Raw genomic sequence first — 19,847 nt, forward strand, 5'->3', positions numbered from 1 at the left:
GTACTTCCTCCTCTAGCCATGCGTGAAGTAATATATATATATATATACAATATATCGTAAAAATAGAAATATCATTGATCTCTATGCATCAGTAATCGCCAGAGGAAAGTAACATGGTGTAAAGGGTATGTGTGATTTGGAACACCTCTGTAATCTGTAAATTAATCACGTCTGACATACTCTGTTATTGTAGTTAAACAAATAAAGTATATATACATACTTGCTACCCAGGAATATCTTTTACATAGAAGTAACAGCAGAAAGAAATGCTGTTGTGGTTAAGAGTTACATTTCCATATTGTTTTCTGATTAACGAGTGATTTAAGAAAGCGACGGTTTAACCACGACAGATTGAGAATCCTTTTGTTATTTATCACATACTCATCTCATCCCTGCTGTTAGCCACTGGATCTCTGTTAAAGTAGGCTGATATAGAGGTCTGAGTTGTTCCCAATGGACACATTTACCTCTACCAAGTATCATCACTAGGCGTGTCAGTTTTTTCCATAAGGTGTGTAAATCAAATCTCCCAGGTAGTTATTTTTCTGATAAGATGTACAAAAATGTACCTGAAAGGATCCATTTACATTGGCATTGTGTTTCATTTATTAACTCTCTTTCATTAGGATGAAACGTTCAACCTTAGTTGTTTTATGTCTAATATTGTTACCAGAAATCTTGATACAGGTAGACTTACTTATGAATACATTAAGTACAGTAATTATACCCAGGTTGTCATTAAATCTACCTGCAAACTTTCAAATAGATTAACTTTCAGATAGCTGTTTTGCTTATAAATGTTGCATGTTAAAGGATTACTTTCCAGGTTATTGAGCCGTAAGTATGCGTGTTTTTCCGCCTTGCGCCGCGAAATTGCGAAATTTTATCATATATGTCTAGCGACTGATATCACGGTGCCACTGAATTCGGTGTTATCAGACACAATAGTGTCACTCACTTCTGTAATATCAGATACAACAGTACAACAGTGTCACTGACTTCGGTGAAATCAGAGACAACATACAACAATTTCACTGACTTCTGTGACATTAGATACAACAGTACAACAGTGTCACTGACTTCGGTGACATCAGATACAACAGTACAACAGTGTTACTGACTTTGGTGAAATCGGAAACAACAGTACAACAGTGTCACTGACTTCGGTGAAATCAGAGACAACATACAACAGTGTCACTGACTTCGGTGACATCAGACACAATAATACAACAGTGTCACTGACTTCGGTGACATCAGAGACAACATACAACAGTGTCACTGACTTCGGTGACATCAGATACAACAGTACAACAGTGTCACTGACTTCAGTGATATCAAAGACAGCAGTACAACAGTGTCACTGACTTCGGTGACATCAGATACAACAGTGTCACTGACTTCGGTGAAATCAGATACAACAGTACAACAGTGTCACTGACTTCTGTGATATCAGATACAACAGTACAACAGTGGCACTAACTTCGGTGACATCAGATATAACAGTACAACAGTGTCACTGACTTCGGTGATATCGGAAACAACAGTACAACAGTGTCACTGACTTCGGTGACATCAGACACAACATTACAACAGTGTTACTGGCTTCGGTGACATCAGATACAACAGTATAACAGTGTCACTGACTTCGGTGACATCAGAGACAACAGTACAACAGTGCCACTGACTTCGGTGACATTAGATACAACAGTAATACTGACTTCGGTGAAATCGGAAACAACAGTACAACAGTGTCACTGACTTCGGTGAAATCAGATACAACAGTGTCACTGACTTCTGTGACATTAAATACAACAGTGTCACTGACTTCGGTGAATTCAGAGACAACATACCACAGTTTCACTGACTTCGGTGACATCAGAGACAACAGTACAACAGTGTCACTGACTTCGGTGATATCAGATACAACAGTACAACAGTGTCACTGACTTCGGTGATATCAGAAACAACAGTACAACAGTGTCACTGACTTCGGTGATATCAGAAACAACAGTACAACAGTGTCGCTGACTTCGTTGACATCAGAGACAACATACAACAGTGTCACTGACTTCGGTGATATCAGATACAACAGTACAACAGTGTCACTGACTTCGGTGATATCAGACACAATAATACAACAGTGTCACCGACTTCGGTGAAATCAGATACAACAGTACAACAGTGTCACTGACTTTGGTGATATCAAAGACAGCAGTACAACAGTGTCACTGACTTCGGTGAAATCAGATACAACAGTACAACAGTGCAACTGACTTCGGTGAAATCAGAACCAACGTTACAACAGTGTCACTGACTTCTGTGATATCAGATACAACAGTACAACAGTGTCATTGACTTCGGTGACATCAGATACAACAGTACAACATTGTCATTGACTTCGGTGATATCAGGCACAATAATACAACGGTGTCACCGACTTCGGTGACATCAGAAACAACAGTACAACAGTGTCGCTGACTTCGGTGACATCAGAGACAACAGTACAACAGTGTCACTGACTTCAGTGATATCAAAGACAGCAGTACAACAGTGTCACTGACTTCGGTGACATCAGATACAACAGTGTCACTGACTTCGGTGATATCAGATACAACAGTACAACAGTGGCACTAACTTCGGTGACATCAGATATAACAGTACAACAGTGTCACTGACTTCGGTGATATCGGAAACAACAGTACAACAGTGGCACTAACTTCGGTGATATCAGACACAACATTACAACAGTGTTACTGGCTTCGGTGACATCAGATACAACAGTACAACAGTGTCACTGACTTCGGTGACATCAGACACAACATTACAACAGTGTTACTGGCTTCGGTGACATCAGATACAACAGTATAACAGTGTCACTGACTTCGGTGACATCAGAGACAACAGTACAACAGTGCCACTGACTTCGGTGACATTAGATACAACAGTAATACTGACTTCGGTGAAATCGGAAACAACAGTACAACAGTGTCACTGACTTCGGTGAAATCAGATACAACAGTGTCACTGACTTCGGTGAAATCAGAGACAACATACAACAGTGTCACTGACTTCTGTGACATTAAATACAACAGTGTCACTGACTTCGGTGAATTCAGAGACAACATACCACAGTTTCACTGACTTCGGTGACATCAGAGACAACAGTACAACAGTGTCACTGACTTCGGTGATATCAGATACAACAGTACAACAGTGTCACTGACTTCGGTGATATCAGAAACAACAGTACAACAGTGTCGCTGACTTCGGTGACATCAGAGACAACAGTACAACAGTGTCACTGACTTCCGACGTAACAGGTTTGTATTGATCGTCACTCTATGTCCACATATTCACTGTTCCCTATGATATTGAATCGTAGAGTAGTTTATTAATGTTTAAGAAACATAAATCTAGTCTGTAATAATTGTTTTAATATTTGCTTTACAGAAACAACGACAAAAATGGCATTGCATCTAAGTATCCTGACTATTATGTATGGTTGTTTGTGTAATGGTAAGTAGAAAATATATATTTAATTTTCACGAGAAGTATTATTTTGACAATGTCTCCTTATCAATCTCCTTAAAGTGGACTTCTGATTTCGACAAATATTTTTCATTATTATAAGCTCGGATAAATACTAGCCGCAATATCCCTCTAGGCTAGAAAGATCGGTTGAGCGTTAAACTAGTAAGCCAGATAAACCGGGTTCGATACTTTGCGGAGGAAGTGATTTCAATTAATCATACGCTTTGTTACATTGTAATAAAGTGATTCAACAGCAGTAAATAACAATGAGTATACATGTATGTTATAGCATATTGTTTTTATAGGTTTTATTTGAAATTACAAGTTTGAAATGTGAGATAAGAAATACAAAATACAAAGGACAAGTTCTCATAATTACTGTTGAAAAGTAGATTCTCTCTGTTGATACACTTTTGGATATCTTAGAATTCGGCATGCATGACTGGATTCAGATCAAAGATGTCAACATTGGCTTATCAGCCATTGTGGATGTTTCTCTCGGTTCTTTATACGGGTCGGAATGGGTCGGTTATATGTTCTTGTACATAACTCTAACTTCTGAGCATCAACCAAGGATATTCAAGCACCATCAAAAGACAAAGATGTGTATGGTTTGACCAGGGGATAGAATATAAGCCTTCCTCTTAGAATGCTCACTAAAGAAGGCATTAGGGTTAAAAAGTAATGGCTGTAATGATAGGGTCATATATAGGGTAATATATCCAGATACGCTTCCCTTCATCTTGCTAGGACCAAAAGTATTGAACAATTAGAGTATAATTTTAAATGTTAATTGTGAAAAAATCACCTCGGACTCTATTCCATTGCGATGGACATGTTTTCTCAATGGACACTTCACATCGAAATTTGACCAGGGGAAGAATTTCTGTTTTTCCACGTTATTTCATTGGCCATCAATGGAATTTTAACTTAGATGAATGATTTTCAAGCACTTTGTGATGAAATATATTTTAATAAAAACATATTTTTCTGTAGCTCTCTCAATGGATACGGGATCAATAGCTTTCTCAGAGAACGCTGTTGGTAATGTGAAGTTTTACATCAACATTGTCAATCCATCAACTACAAGAGTACTTGTGAATATATCTGCCCCGCGCGTCTCTTCAGTTCCTATTAGGCAAGAGCAAGTAGAACCGAAAAACGGCATTGTCTTAAAAATGAACACCGCAGACTTCGAAATAGTGGGAACAGGGAAAACCGACAAAGGTATCATAATTCAGTCAGATTCTAGTGAGCTTATTATAACGGGACTATCATATGCGTACAACAGCGGTGATATGTACTTGGTTCGGGATGCTTCACAGATTGACACGGCGTATGGTGTCCTTACACACTGTGGGAAGACTTATGTTTGTCAGTTCGCTGTTATATCTCTGGAGGACGATACCATTATTGAAATAACTTTCCCTGGATATTATTCGGCTTTAGTTGCATTTGAAGGAATGAACTATGGTCCTGGTGACGTCATGATACTAACTTTACAAGAATCACAGACCTTCCAAATTCAGTCAACATCTGATCTGAGTGGAGTTAAGATTTTGTCAAAAAATAAAAAGCGATTTTCTGTTTTGTCTGGTAGCGCTTTAACTAATGTAAAACCCGGTGGGGGCCGCGATCACATAGCCGATATAGTACCTCCTATAACTGCATGGGAGAAAGAGTACATACTCGTTCGCCGGAATCTTGCGAAGTATTCATATGATCAGGTAAAATTACTTGCTGGAGGTAGAGGTGCCAATGTTTCAATAATAGGATGTGAACATGTGGTTGACCAACGTATCCTGGGATACCAGACCTACAATTATAACATGACGTGTGAACGTGTTCACTTCATATCCGACGAAGCGGTTCTCATTGCTCACTTTCCTCTTAGCGTTAGACACGGTGATCCAGCGATGTTTTTTCCTACCCCACTTCATTATCATGTAAATGAATATAGTGTTTACATTCCACCTGGATTCAAGAGCTGTGCCTTAGCACTTGTCATGGAGACAATGCATAGCAATTCATTCAACTTATCAAGAATATCAAGCTCCCACACTTTGTGGACAGAAATATCACAGTCTAAGTACTCGACCGCGTGGTTGAATAACCTCAATTCCGGTATTGTGGAGATAAGCCACACGTCATCATTCGGGGGGCACCTGATATGCGAAATGGAACGGTCGATGATAGCGTTAACAATCGGCATCGGAAACTTACATGAAACTCTAAGCGAACCACAGGTAAAACCATTATCATTTCTGTGGGATTTTTCTCTTGTCTCAATGTTGGCCTGTGTTTATTTCATCGACATTCTTCCCTGTGTTATTTCTGTATTTATTCCAGCGATATATTTCCATTTTTTGTTTCTGCAAAATATTTTTCTAATATTTTCTCTTGTCTTATTTTGTGATATTTTTCCGGTCTGTTCAATCGTCTTTATTTCAGCATTATTTCTCTTTTATCAATTCCCAGATTAATTTTCTTGTCTCAATTCGTGCGGTATCATGTTTTGTTTCCTTGATATTTTCTATTGTAATTGGCTGAAGATAGTCGGTATGTTAAAATATCAACTTCAACAAGTTACGGGGGAACTTGAGCTTTAATTAAGACGAAGAAGGTAATATATAATTACTTTCTTTCTTTTCTCAGGAATACTCAACATCTACCATTGCTGGGAGTTCTACAACACATTTCCGCGGTAATTATATTTACTTCCTTACCGAATAAAACAGTTTTAAGAAAGTCATTAGAATTTCTGTCGTTTTCATGTAAAAATGTATATTGGAGTATTAGTCACAAACCTATTTTACTTGTGGTTCATTTTATATAATCACATTTATTTGATAATATGGACAGTGCTCACGAGATACTGAGGTTAAATTATCTGTGTTTTTTCTTTCTTTTCCACGAGTTTTCTATTTTACTTGTGCGTTCACTGCATAGCGATTAAATTTCACGGGGAAATAATTCGCGGTCCCAAGTCGGAACTTGTTCGCGGGTATACAATTTTGCGTAACACAGACCTATAAACATTCGCTTTGTATTTATTTTCGCGGTCTTTATAAAAACTGCGAATATAGCGAACTCGCTAGCGAATATTCCCACTTTGCAGTATTAACGTAAAGGTTGAGATCAAGCGTATCCGTGGTGTATTTTTTCCCTATGCAGGGATCTACAATCATGATATCCAAATTGACAGGATACATTAGTCGTGATTACAATGATATCTTTCAATAAGTGTTGGTTTGATTTTCAGACACTTTATGGATCCCAAGTTCAACGAAGGATTTACATAGTTCCTGGTCTAATACGGAAACACCTGCGATTAGTAACGTCACTGGTACAACTCTTTCAACACTCATCACTCCAACAACAACCGCATCACGTGACGTTACCGCGTTATCAAATACCACTGGTGATGTCAATAACAGTCAAATAGATACAGTAACAAATAACTCAATGTATGAATGTTCCTGTTGTAAAACTCACGTGGCTAAAGATTCATCTAACCCGCCTGAGGAACTGTTCGAGATTATGGACGAACTCAAGAGAAATCTTACAATTCCGAAGAAAAAAACATCGAAATACGTTCGTACGCTCATCAGTGCCAGGGACAACAGGACATCCTCAGTTGCGATTGGTGCCCTTGGTATTGTCGTTCTCTGTGCCGTGTTTGGAAGTATAATATCACTAGACCTGATAGCACTGTTCCAAAGGAGAAGATAAGTACAGCAAGCAATGATGAAATGTAATATTGTATTATGATCTAATTATCAGAAAGATCAAATATAGAATAGATGATATTCAATGTATTTAGTGTTAACAAGCATACTTCATGAGTTTGGGTGTAAGATTTATTACCTAGCACTAGTAGTTAATCAATTATTGTACGCATGCGTATCGTTAGGTTCTACTATTACAGCTCGTAATACCAGGTGTGTTGTGCTTTGTTCGCTAGCGTCCTAGTTAAAATTTAATCAATAAATAGAAACAGTTGTATAAATTTTGTGTCACCAGCAACATTTTCCAGGGCTGGTACTTATCATGTATATGGAATTATGAAATTAATTGTTGTTCCTGTTTATATCTTTACATGTTGTATCTTCAATTTATCTATTGATATTGACATCATAGATAGATAACGTGTACATTATTTTTCCAAATTACTTACATCGTGTTACTTACAAATGTATCAAGTTTATTAAGTGTATCGTTATGTGGTAGAATCAACCGTAGGTATATGACTATGAGTTACTACTGACTCTATGTACTGGTCAATTCGAAATCCAAATTGACCGAAGGGTTCAAATATTATATAATAATAAATTTGACTAAAACTCTAGATTTAGCAAATGGCGCGAGCAGTGGTTAAGAGTTACATTTGCAAATTGTTTTCTGATTAACGAATGATATAAGAAGCGACGGTTTAACCACGACACGATGAGAATGCTAGTGTTATTTTTTACCTACTCATCTCGATCCCCATCACATCGCTGTTTGTCGGGTACGAAGAAACGAATATCTCTGCCATTATACACTGCATCGCTGTCAAAGCCGAACAATGTAGAGTTTTGAATTTTGTTTCGGTACTATTACAGTACACATCATGAAAATAAATCTACCTGACGTATGGAAAAAAATATTATTTTCTCTACTTCTATGTAATACCCCATTTTTATGATATATGACGTCTGCTGACAGAAAAGCAAATACCACAGATTTTCGATAGACACATTATTGGTGCCATGATTCTATATGGAACGATTTTATATTCTTGTGAAATAAGAATGAAGCTTGACATGACCAATGCTCGTTGGTATACTTGTGGTTAAGTTGTCACCATCCCAGTTCTCATTGTATCTGTATTTGTATGGCGGATGTTACTCTGAAGCAGAAGCGAGTTCTCAATACCAGTTGACATTTTGCTGTTATTTTGACCTCGTTTTACCTCTTTTCAGATTAATCGACTGAGTTTTGTTGAAATTAGAAGCTAATTATTGACTGAGAGACATTCTCACTCTACTTGGCTTTAGGTATTTCAGGATAAATACAAACTACTTCTCCCAGCCAAAACACTTATTATGGTCATCCGTTTCTCATTAAAAACACTAATTTCTACCAATTATTACAATATAGGGGGTGTCGGTCAAAACATTCGGTCATTTGTGTCTAACAAGTTTCCTACGGACACACTCAAATCTACCAATTATTATCGTAATAGGTATCGGACAATCACAACATTTGGTCATCTGTTTTCCATGGACACACTCATCTCTATCAATTATTATTCGATACATCCTGTCATCTGACCCCAATTGACACGCTCACCTCTACAAATTATCATAATAAGGTGTGTCAGTCAAAACATCCGGTCAGTCGTGTTTTATGTACACCATGAACACGCTAAACTCTATAAACCATTATCAAAGGACTTGTCAGTCAAACTATGCCGTCAACTGTGTCCGAGTTGTTTCCAATGGACACGCACACCTTTACAAATTATTAAAATGAAGTTTGTCAATCAAACCATCCCGTCAACTGTGTCTGTCTTGTTCCAAATGGACACGCTTACCTTTACAAATTATTAACATGAAGCTTGTCAGACAAAATATACCGTCAACTGTGTCCGAGTTGTTCCCAATAAACAGGCTCACGTCTACAAATTATCAACATGAGGCTTGTCAGATAAAACATCCCGTCAACTGTGTCCGAGTTGTTCCCAATAAACATGCTCACGTCTACAAATTATCAACATGAGGCTTGTCAGATAAAACATCCCGTCAACTGTGTCCGAGTTGTTCTCAATGGACACGCTCACCTCTTCAAATTATTAACATGGAGTTTGTCAGTCAAAACATTACGTCAACTGTGTCCGAGTTCTTCTCAATGGACACGCTCACCTCTACAAATTATTAACATGAAGTTTGTCAGTCAAAACATCCCATCAACTGTTTCCGAGTTGTTCTCAATTGACACGCTCACCTCTACAAATTATTAAGATGGAGTTTGTCAGTCAAAACATTCCGTCAACTGTTTCCCGAGTTCTTCCCAATGGACACGCTCACCTCTACAAATCATTAAGATGAAGTTTGTCAGTCAAAATATCCCGTCCACTGTGTCCGAGTTGTTCCCAATGAACACGCATACCTCATTAAGCGTGCTGGTTAAAACATCCGGTCATCTGTCTCCAATGGACCAATTCACCTCTAATAATTATCATTATAAAGTGTATCAGTCACAACGGTCCGTCAACTGTGTCTGAGATGTTCCCCATAGACACATTCACCTTTACAAGTTAGTATCAAACAGTTTGTCAGTCAAACCTCTCAACTAGTTTTTATTCCTTAAGGACCAATTAACATCGGCATGTTGTTTAATTTATTGACTCTTTTATCATTTTTATTAGAACAAACCGTTCTACCTGAGCTGTTTTAGGTAAACAAAATAAAATTGTAAGCAGAAATACTGTTACTGGAAGAATTCTTTATGATCACAATATATACAGGACCAGTACCCAGGGATTAGATTGATTCTCCTCTAAATATTCAAATAGATAAAATATCATATACCTGTTTGCTTATCAATTTTGCATGTTTAAAGTTACTTACCAAGCTTTTGAGGTCCCATAAGTATTGTTCGCCACGGCGCCGCCAAACAGTGAATTAAATTAATTTTTAACGAAATGATATCAGACACAAGAATACAACTGTAAGGCTGACTTCGACTATATCAGATACAACAGTACAACAGTACAGCTACTACTGACTTTGGTGATATCAGATACAACAGTGCCACTGACTTTGGTGATATCAGATACAACAGTGCCACTGACTTCGGCGATATCAGAGAGAACATTACAACAGTGTCACTGACTTCGGTGATACCAGAACCAACGTTACAACAGTGTCGCTGACTTCGGTGATATCAAAGACAACAGTACAACAGTGTCACTGACTTCGGTGACATCAGATACAACAGTACAACAGTGTCGCTGACTTTGGTGACATCAGAGACAACAGTACAACAGTGTCACTGACTTCGGTGACATCAGAGACAACAGTACAACAGTGTCACTGACTTCGGTGACATCAGATACAACAGTACAACAGTGTCACTGACTTCGGTGATATCAGATACAACAGTACAACAGTGTCACTGACTTCGGGACATCAGATGCAACATTACATCAGTGCAACTGACTTCGGTGATATCAGATACAACAGTACAACAGTGTCACTGACTTCGGTGACATCAGATACAACAGTACAACAGTGTCACTGACTTTGGTGACATCAGAGACAACAGTACAACAGTGTCACTGACTTTGGTGACATCAGAGACAACAATACAACAGTGCCACTGACTTCTGTGATATCAGAACCAACGTTACAACAGTGTCACTGACTTCGGTGACATCAGATAAAACAGTACAACAGTGTCACTGACTTCGGTGATATCAGACACAATAATACAACAGTGTCACTGACTTCGGTGACATCAGATAAAACAGTACAACAGTGTCACTGACTTCGGTGATATCAGATACAACAGTACAACAGTGTCACTGACTTCGGTGACATCAGAGACAACAGTACAACAGTGTCACTGACTTCGGTGATATCGGATACAACAGTACAACAGTGTCACAGACTTCGGTGACATCAGACACAACAGTACAACAGTGTCATTGATTTCGGATGTAGCAGGTTTGTATCAATTATCACTCTTTGTCCACATGTACACTGTGATAAGCTCAATGAAATATCTAATCGTATAACTGTTTATTTAAGAAATAATTAACGATGATTCGTGTATTGTTGCAGGATATACAACAAGGACGAGGATATTTTGCAATTAAATTAATAACGAAGGCCGCAGGCCTGAGTTATTAATTAAACTTGCAAAATATCCGAGTGGGCCTCCGTAGGATTCGAACTCGCGTCGTGATAAAAATTTAATTGAAAGACTAACCCATTAGCCCACTCGGCTAGAGTAACCTTATATGAAATATGTGAATATTAGATATTTAAAATTGTAACAGCCGTGACTCACGAGCGTGTATAATTGGCACGAGCGTGTATTATTGGAAAACAATACATGGTTTTCAACCAATCAAAACTGACGTTGCATAGCAAACGTGGTAGAATGATGTTTAAAACAGTTCTGTCTGTAATACTTATCTAATTGGTATTTCTATCTCTCCTTTGTGTTATGTTTTGCTAGTGTTTTTTCCTGTCTTTTACTTGCCGTCGCGTATACAAATCAATACCCATACGAGGCATTTGCCAATAAATCTATATTTTTTAGTGATTCCTTGTAGCAATGCCTCGGTAAACAGCTTATGTGGTAATAAGCAATATACTTCGTCAAGCATATTCAAGTTATTTAACCATAAATCTGTCAACATGTTTGAAAACGAGACAATCTATTGCATTACATTTCATTCTGTTACTTTCAGTTAATGTGATTTTTATACAGACTCAGTGTAAATAATCTTTCGTTAGGAATTGAATGCTGGTTGTACCTTATACTGACATCAAGTCTGACCTATTGACTTACTCTCCCTTTTTACATTGACAAATGGCTAATTTATCGATACTAGCTAGGAATGTTATAACATATATTCTTTTCAGTATATTTTATATAACTCCACTGACTCGCTATTGAAGCAGTAATGCTGATTGCCAATTATTTAATATACATTCTTTCTCTACAGAAATAATTACAAAAATGGCATTACATCTTCATCTCCTGACAATCATGTATGGTTGTTTGTGTAATGGTAAGTAGAAAATACATATGTTATGCTTTTCTCGAGAAGTATTATTTTGATAAGGTCTAATTATCAATCTCCTTATAGTGGGATTCCAGTTTCAAACAATTTCATTCATTATTGTAACCCTGGTAAAATACTAGCCGGAATCTATTGATTGTCTATAGATATATCTTATCTGGATCGGTTGATTGTAAGGCTACTAGGACCATAGGTGCAGGGCTTGACCCAATGAGGAGGCAGTGATTTAGATTAAATTTTTAATCATGCGCTGTTACATTATCAAACATGGATTTAACACCAGTTGGTAACAATCAATATATAATATGACACAATTTATTTTAAAGCTTTTATTTCAAATTTCAAGTTTGAAAATGTGAGATAAGAATATTGAATATTAAAAATGAAAAAGTAAGGACGAGTTTTTATAATTATTGTGACGAGGTACAATTCTATTATTTTATATACTTTATGATACAAATGAGCGAAATGTGAGAAAGAAACTGAGGTCTTCAGCTTTGTTCCACAACTCGTATCAGATGTACATAACGTAATATTATAGACAGAAGAGGACGAGAAATGAAAATCTAACTTCTGCCCAATTAACACAAAGCGCTCTGGCCTTACATGTCTTCGACCAACAATTACGTCGAGTTTCATTGAAATGTCTCTCCCGGTCCGGTTCATTATACGGGTCGGAATGGGTAAGTATCTACGGAACATCAACCAAGGAAATTTAAGTACAATCGAATGACGAAGAATGTATGTCATGGCCTTGGGATAGAATATACAGCCTTCCACTCAGATTGCTCATAAAAGGATTATTACATTGCTCAATAGGATACAAATGTAATGACAGTAATTGCAGGGACATTATATATCTCGACACGTTTCCTGAATCTTCTTGCGGACCAACCTAAATAAAAACTAGAAATCTAAATGTTAATTGTTGAATTTCGGCCTTACGCCGGACTCAATTTCCATGGCGATAGAAATGTTTACCTCAATGGACATTCCCCATCGAAATTTGACCAGGGGAAGGATTTCTGCATGGGTCTTATTTACACTTGATGCCATAGGCAATGGATGAAGTTTTCAATGATATAAATGATTTTCAAGCACTTTGTCATGAAATATATTTTAATAAAAATACATTTTTCTGTAGCTCTCTCACTGGATACAAGATCAATAGCTTTCTCAGAGAACGCTGTTGATAATGTGAAGTTTTACATCAACATTGTGAATCCATCAAATACAAAAATACGTGTAAACATATCTGCCCCGCGCGTCTCTCCATTTCCTATTAGGCAAGAGCAAGTAGAACCGAAAAACGGCATTGTCTTAGAAATGAACACCGCAGACTTCGAAATAGTGGGAACAGGGAAAACCGACAAAGGTATCATAATTCAGTCAGATTCTAGTGAGCTTATTATAACAGGACTATCGTCTGCGTACAACAGCGGTGATATGTTCTTGGTTCGAGATGCTACACAGATTGGCACGGCGTATGGTGTCCTTACACACTGTGATAAGACTTATGTTTGTCAGTTCGCTGTTATATCTCTGGAAAACGATACCATTATTGTAATAACTTTCCCTGGATATTATTCTGCTTCATTTACATTTGAAGGAATTAACTATGGTCCTGGTGACGCCATGACAATAACTTTACAAGAATCACAGACTTTCCAAATCCAGTCAACGTCTGATCTGAGTGGAGTAAAACTTTTGTCAACAAATAAAAAGCGATTTTCCGTTTTGTCTGGTAGCGCTTTAACTAATGTAAAACCCAGTTTCGCCCGCGATCACATAGCCGATATAGTACCTCCTATAACTGCATGGGAGAAAGAGTACATACTTGTCCGACGGAATCTTGTGGAGTATTTATATGATCAGGTAAAATTACTTGCTGGAGGTAGAGGTGCCAATGTTTCAATAATAGGATGTGGATATGTGGTTGACCAACGTATCCTGGGATACCAGACCTACATTTATAACATGACGTGTGAACGTGTTCACTTCATATCCGACGAAGCGGTTCTCATTGCTCACTTTCCTCTTGGCGTTAGACACGGTGATCCAGCGATGTTTTTTCCTACCCCACTTCATTATCATGTAAGAGAATATAGTGTGTATATTCCACCAGGATTCGAGAACTGTGCCTTAGCACTTGTCATGGAGACAATACATAGCAATTCATTCAACTTATCAAGAATATCAAGCTCCCACACTTTGTGGACAGAAATATCACAGTCTAAGTACTCGACCGCGTGGCTGAATAACCTCAATTCCGGTATTGTGGAGATAAGACACACGTCATCATTCGGGGGGCACCTGATATGCGAAATGGAATGGTCCATGATAGCGTTAACAATCGGCATCGGAAACTTACATGAAACTCTAAGGAAACCACAGGTAAAACCATTATCATTTCTGTGGGATTTGCGCTTGTCTCCATGTTGTTGGGGTTTTTTGTGGTTTTTTGTGTGTTTTTTTCTGCGATAATCTTCCATGTATTTTTTCCTGTCTTCAATCCTGTGATATGTTTCTGTTTACTTTCCGCGAACTTTTTTTCTAATATTTTCTCTTGTCTTATTTTGTGATATTTTCCCGATCTGTCCAACCGTCTCCATTTCTACATAGTTTCTCTTTTATCAATTCCCGGATTCATTTTCTTGTCTCAATTTGTGCGGTATTATTTTTGTCTTAGTTTCAGCGACATTTTTCTATTTTTGCTATTTCATAATTTATATCATTGTCTCAAAGTCTGTGTGATTTACTTTTGTTTCAACTTCCGTGATTTTTTCTCGTATTAATTACGATACTTGTTTCCTCTCAATTTCGGTTATAATAAAGTATGTCAGGATCTGATCCTGCTAGCTATGTTTTCACTTATTTGAAAGGCAATTGTTTTCAAGGGATTCTGATGTTCTTTAAGCAATGATGTATATAATTTAGTTGGCTGAAGTTCGTCGGCATGTTAAAATGTCAACTTCAACAAGTTACGGGAGAGCTTTAATGAAGATAAAGAAGGTAATTGATATCATTTTCGTTCTTTTCTCAGGAATACTCAACAACTACCATTGCTGGGAGTTCTACAACACGCGGTAATTACATTTACTTCCTTACCGAATAGAACAGTTTTATAAGAGGCATTATATTTTCCGATCGTTTTTGCGTAAATAAGGTATATAGGAGTATTAGTCACAAACCTATTTTACTTGTGGTTCATTTTATATAATCACATTCATTGGATAGTGAAGTCAGTACTCACGAGATAGTGAGGTTAAATTATCTTTGTTGTTGTTTTCTTTTACACGAGTTTTCTATTACGGCTACTGCAAAATGTTAATATTTCATAATCGCGAATATAGCGAAATTAAATCCCTCGCGAATATTACAAACTATGCAGTATTAATGTTAAGACTGAGATCAAGCGTATCAGCAGAGTATTTTTTTCTCTATGTATGGATCTGCAATCATGATATCGCAATTGACAGGATACATTAGTCGTGATTACAATGATATCTTTCAAAGAGTGTTGGTTTAATTTTCAGACGCTTTACGGATCCCAAGTTCAACGAAGGATTTACATAGTTCCTGGTCTAATACGGAAACCCCTGCGATTAGTAACGTCACTGGTACAACTCTTTCAACACTCGTCCCTCCAACAACAACTGCATCACGTGACGTTACCGCGTTATCAAATACCACTGGTGACGTCAACAACAGTCAAATAGATACAGTAAGAAACAACTCAATGTATGAATGTTCTTGTTGTAAAACTCAATTGGCTAAGGATTCAGAAAATCCGATTCAGGAACTGTTCCAGATTATGGACGAACTCAAGAGAAGTCTTAAAATTCCGAAGAAAAATACATCGAAATACGTTCGTACACTCATTAGTGCCAGGGACAACAGGACATCCGCAGTTGCGATTGGTGCCCTTGGTATTGTCGTTCTCTGTGCCGTGTTTGGAAGTATAATATCACTAGACCTGATAGCGCTGTTCCAAAGGAGAAGATAAATCATGTATATACATACATTGTATTTGATACCATTTTTTTCAATGCAAAGTTATCTATCTTGTGAGGATGTATTGATTGTCACGTGATTTTTGTGCCTGAGAAAGTTACGTCGTTTTCTCACAAATTTATGACGTTACTCTAAAATCCAATGACGTAACAATCAATACCTGTTCACAAGAACAGATAACTTTGTACAATAAGATGGAATTCTTAATGGAATGCCAATCTTTCTGAGGATTGCTAGCAGATTTAAAAGCAAGTTTAAGATGCGAATACTGTCGAGACAAAAACAAATAAGATGCAGCAAACAATGCTGAAATGTAATATTGTATAATTATCAAACTATCAGAAAGACATGATGAAATATAGAATAAAGGACATTCAATGTATATAGTAGTAACAAGCATACTTCATGAGTTTGGGTAAAAATGTCTTGATTCCTTACCATTGAAGGCACTCACACTAGGTCCCTACTCAATCAACCATTAATCAGTAGAATAGAAAGTATTATAATCACATTCTTAACGGCCCATTAACACTGATGTTGTGAGCCTCGTATTGAAGGAGATACTCAATGATGTTCTTTCTAAGTCCTACTATTCTCTGACTACATGTATATAGGGCCGTGTACCCAATGACTGTTAAACAAGACAAGCGGCTTTTGCAAAATGGACAAATCGTTGAAAGAGCAGTGATTCAATATTTGCATAAAAAAAGGTTAAACACCTAAGGATATACATAATGATATATTAGCAACACTAGGGAAAGATGCCCCTTCATATTCTAAGTGAAAAGGTGGGTGGCGGAATTCAAGGGCGGCCGAAAGAGTCTTGAGGATTACCCCCCGTCCTGGAAGGCCTGTCAATGTTGCAACCCCAGAAATGGTCAATAAAGTTCAATATTGTTATGACTGACAGACAAGTCACAGAAAGATATATAGCCAGTAGAGTTGGAATTTCACAGGAAAGAGTACATTCCATTCTGACCGAGGATCTTCAATGAGAAAGCTTTCGGCCCGATGGGTACCAAGACTTCGGACAGTTGATCAGAAGCACACCAGGCGCACATTAACCTTTTTGAGGAAGATCCCGCAACCTTTCTTAAGAGATTTGTCAATATTGATGAAGCATGGGCCAAACAACAATCGAAACAATGGAGGCAATTACAGGAAATTATTAAACTAAAGCACCGTGTGCGTTATTCTACCAGGACAATGCTCCTGTTCAAAAGTCTGTCATTGCCATGGCTGCAATTCACGATTGTGGTTTTAAATTGATTGAGCATCCGTCTTATTCACCTTATCTCGTTCCATCAGACTTTTATCTATTTCCAAAACTGAAAACAGCTATTTCAGGCACCCACTTTCAGTCTGATGATGACGTCATACATGCAGTGGATGACTTTCTGAACGGCTAAGAAAAGGAGTTATATGAAAGTGGCACTGAGGCCCTTAAACACAGCTGGCAAAAGTGTATAGACACTGAAGGGGATTATGTTGAAAAATAATACAATATGTCCGGCAAAATTTAAATCCTTCAATATGAGGCTAACAATTTATCAATCAGCCCTCGTAGGTATGTACAATTTACTTTAAAATCGTAAAATGTTATGTGATTATGGTAAGTCGTTTACTGTAGTACAGATCGACAGTTAATTTGTTTATATCAATATTGTGTATGTTTATAGTTTGGAATAAATGTCAAATTATTTATGCATGAATTAAGAAGAAAATTTTATTTTAAAAAATACCAAAGGCTGTGAACAGGTATGAACAGGTATCAACGACATTTTTGAAAATATATAATATAGGAATAATAACAGATGCGGTTGTTGCTGGCTGATAGGTCGCATTACCCGGCTCTCAGTGAAAAAAAAAGTTAAAAACATGTCATTCTGTTCAAAAGTATCTCGTGTAGGTTATAGATTAATAAGATGTGTTTATCACGTTTATACAAGCTTTACATTCGAATTTCTTAAAATATTTCAATACTGATACGAGTCAGGTTTTATTGAAATTACTTTCAAATTGGACAATCTTACACTCATTTGTGCTGTGCATGCAATTCGCCAGTGTTTACTTCAAAAGCAAATAGGAATGATCACATTCAATGAAACGTGCATTGTAAAATGTTTCGGTTAAACAGCTTCAATAGTCATTATGATATAATTAAAGTTTGATAGGTTTGGTGCGTAAATGCGCTGAAATATATTACTTTGCACTAGTAGTTAATCAATTATTGTACGCATGTGTATCGTTAGGTTGTCTACTCTTACATATCGTAATACCTGGTGTGTTGTGCATTGTTCGCTAGTGTACTAGTTAAAACTTAATCAGTAAATAGAAACAGCTGTATAAATATTGTGTAAACAGCAATATGTTCCAGGCCTGAATGTATAGGGAATAATTGTGTTTAATAACGTATGAGTTAATTTTTTTCCAGTGTATATGTATACATGTTGTATGTTTAGGTTTAGTGTAATAAAGTGTTTGCTTTGATTGCTTTCATTCTTGTCTGTTCATTATTAGGTCATCTGACCAAAAGCGTCAGGATGACCTATAGCTTTCGTGTTTCGTCCGTCGTCGTGCGCCGTCTGTGAGACCTATTTTAAAACGCTACTCCTTCTTAAGCCCAAGGCAGAATACTTCCAAATTTGGTTGGAAACATCATTGGCTGGTCCGACCCCTGGGGACAGAAGGGCGGGGCCCTAAAAGGGGAACTTTGGTAAATGTTTGCTTTAAAATCCTACTCCTCCTTAACCCTTAATGTAGATTACATCATGATTTTGGGTGAAACATCATACGGTAAATGCAATCATACTTTATATAAATGAGGCTGGTCCCCGAGAGGCGGGGCCCCTAATAGGGAACTTTTATAAATTTTTGCTCTTAAACCTTGCTCCTCCTTAACCCTGGGGTGGATTGCATTCAGATTTGCTGTAAAACATCATTTGGGAAGGGCAATCATATTTCATACAAATGAGGCTGGTCTGACCCCTGGGCCCGAGTGGAGGGGCCCAAAAAAGGAATGTTTGGGGATTTTTTGCTTTAAAACACTACTGCTAGCTCCTTAACCCTTAGGTGGATTACATCCAAATTTGCTGTTAAACATCAGTAGGGCGGGCAATCATATTTCATATAAATGAGGCTGGTCTGATCTCTGGGGCCCGAGTGGCGAGGCCCCAGGGGAACTTATGTGAATTTTGCTTTAAAACTCAAATCCTCCTTAACCCTTTGGTGGACTACATCCACATTTTGAGCGAAATATCATTGGGGGAGGGCAATCATATTTCATATAAAATAGGCTGGTCTGACTCCTGGAGCATGAGTGGGTGGGTCCGAAAGGGGACCTTTGGTGATTTCTTCCTTTAAAACCCTACTCCTCCGTAACCCATGAGTGATTTACATCCCAATTTGTTATGAAGCATCATTTGGGGAGAGCGACCATACTTCATATAAATGAAGCTGGTATGACCCCTTGGGGCAGAGGGACAGGGCTCAAAAAGGGGAA

General features: G+C 37.6%; 2 protein-coding genes across 2 annotated transcripts; both read left to right on the top strand.

Annotated features, from left to right (window-relative positions):
• The first annotated feature begins 4,546 nt into the window (after positions 1-4,546).
• LOC117341924 lies at positions 4,547-8,171 on the top strand. The gene is made up of 3 exons (XM_033903793.1): positions 4,547-5,777; positions 6,187-6,235; positions 6,794-8,171. The coding sequence occupies exons 1-3, from the start codon at positions 4,710-4,712 to the stop codon at positions 7,261-7,263; spliced, it is 1,587 nt and encodes a 528-aa protein (XP_033759684.1). The 5' UTR covers positions 4,547-4,709; the 3' UTR covers positions 7,264-8,171.
• Positions 8,172-13,499: 5,328 nt separating this feature from the next.
• LOC117341926 lies at positions 13,500-15,516 on the top strand. Its single transcript, XM_033903795.1, has 2 exons — positions 13,500-14,725; positions 15,375-15,516. Exons 1-2 carry the CDS (start codon positions 13,658-13,660, stop codon positions 15,444-15,446), a joined length of 1,140 nt encoding a protein of 379 aa, XP_033759686.1. The 5' UTR covers positions 13,500-13,657; the 3' UTR covers positions 15,447-15,516.
• Positions 15,517-19,847: the final 4,331 nt, after the last annotated feature.

This window comes from Pecten maximus, chromosome 14 (assembly GCF_902652985.1).
Source record: "Pecten maximus chromosome 14, xPecMax1.1, whole genome shotgun sequence".
NCBI lineage: Eukaryota > Metazoa > Mollusca > Bivalvia > Pectinida > Pectinidae > Pecten > Pecten maximus.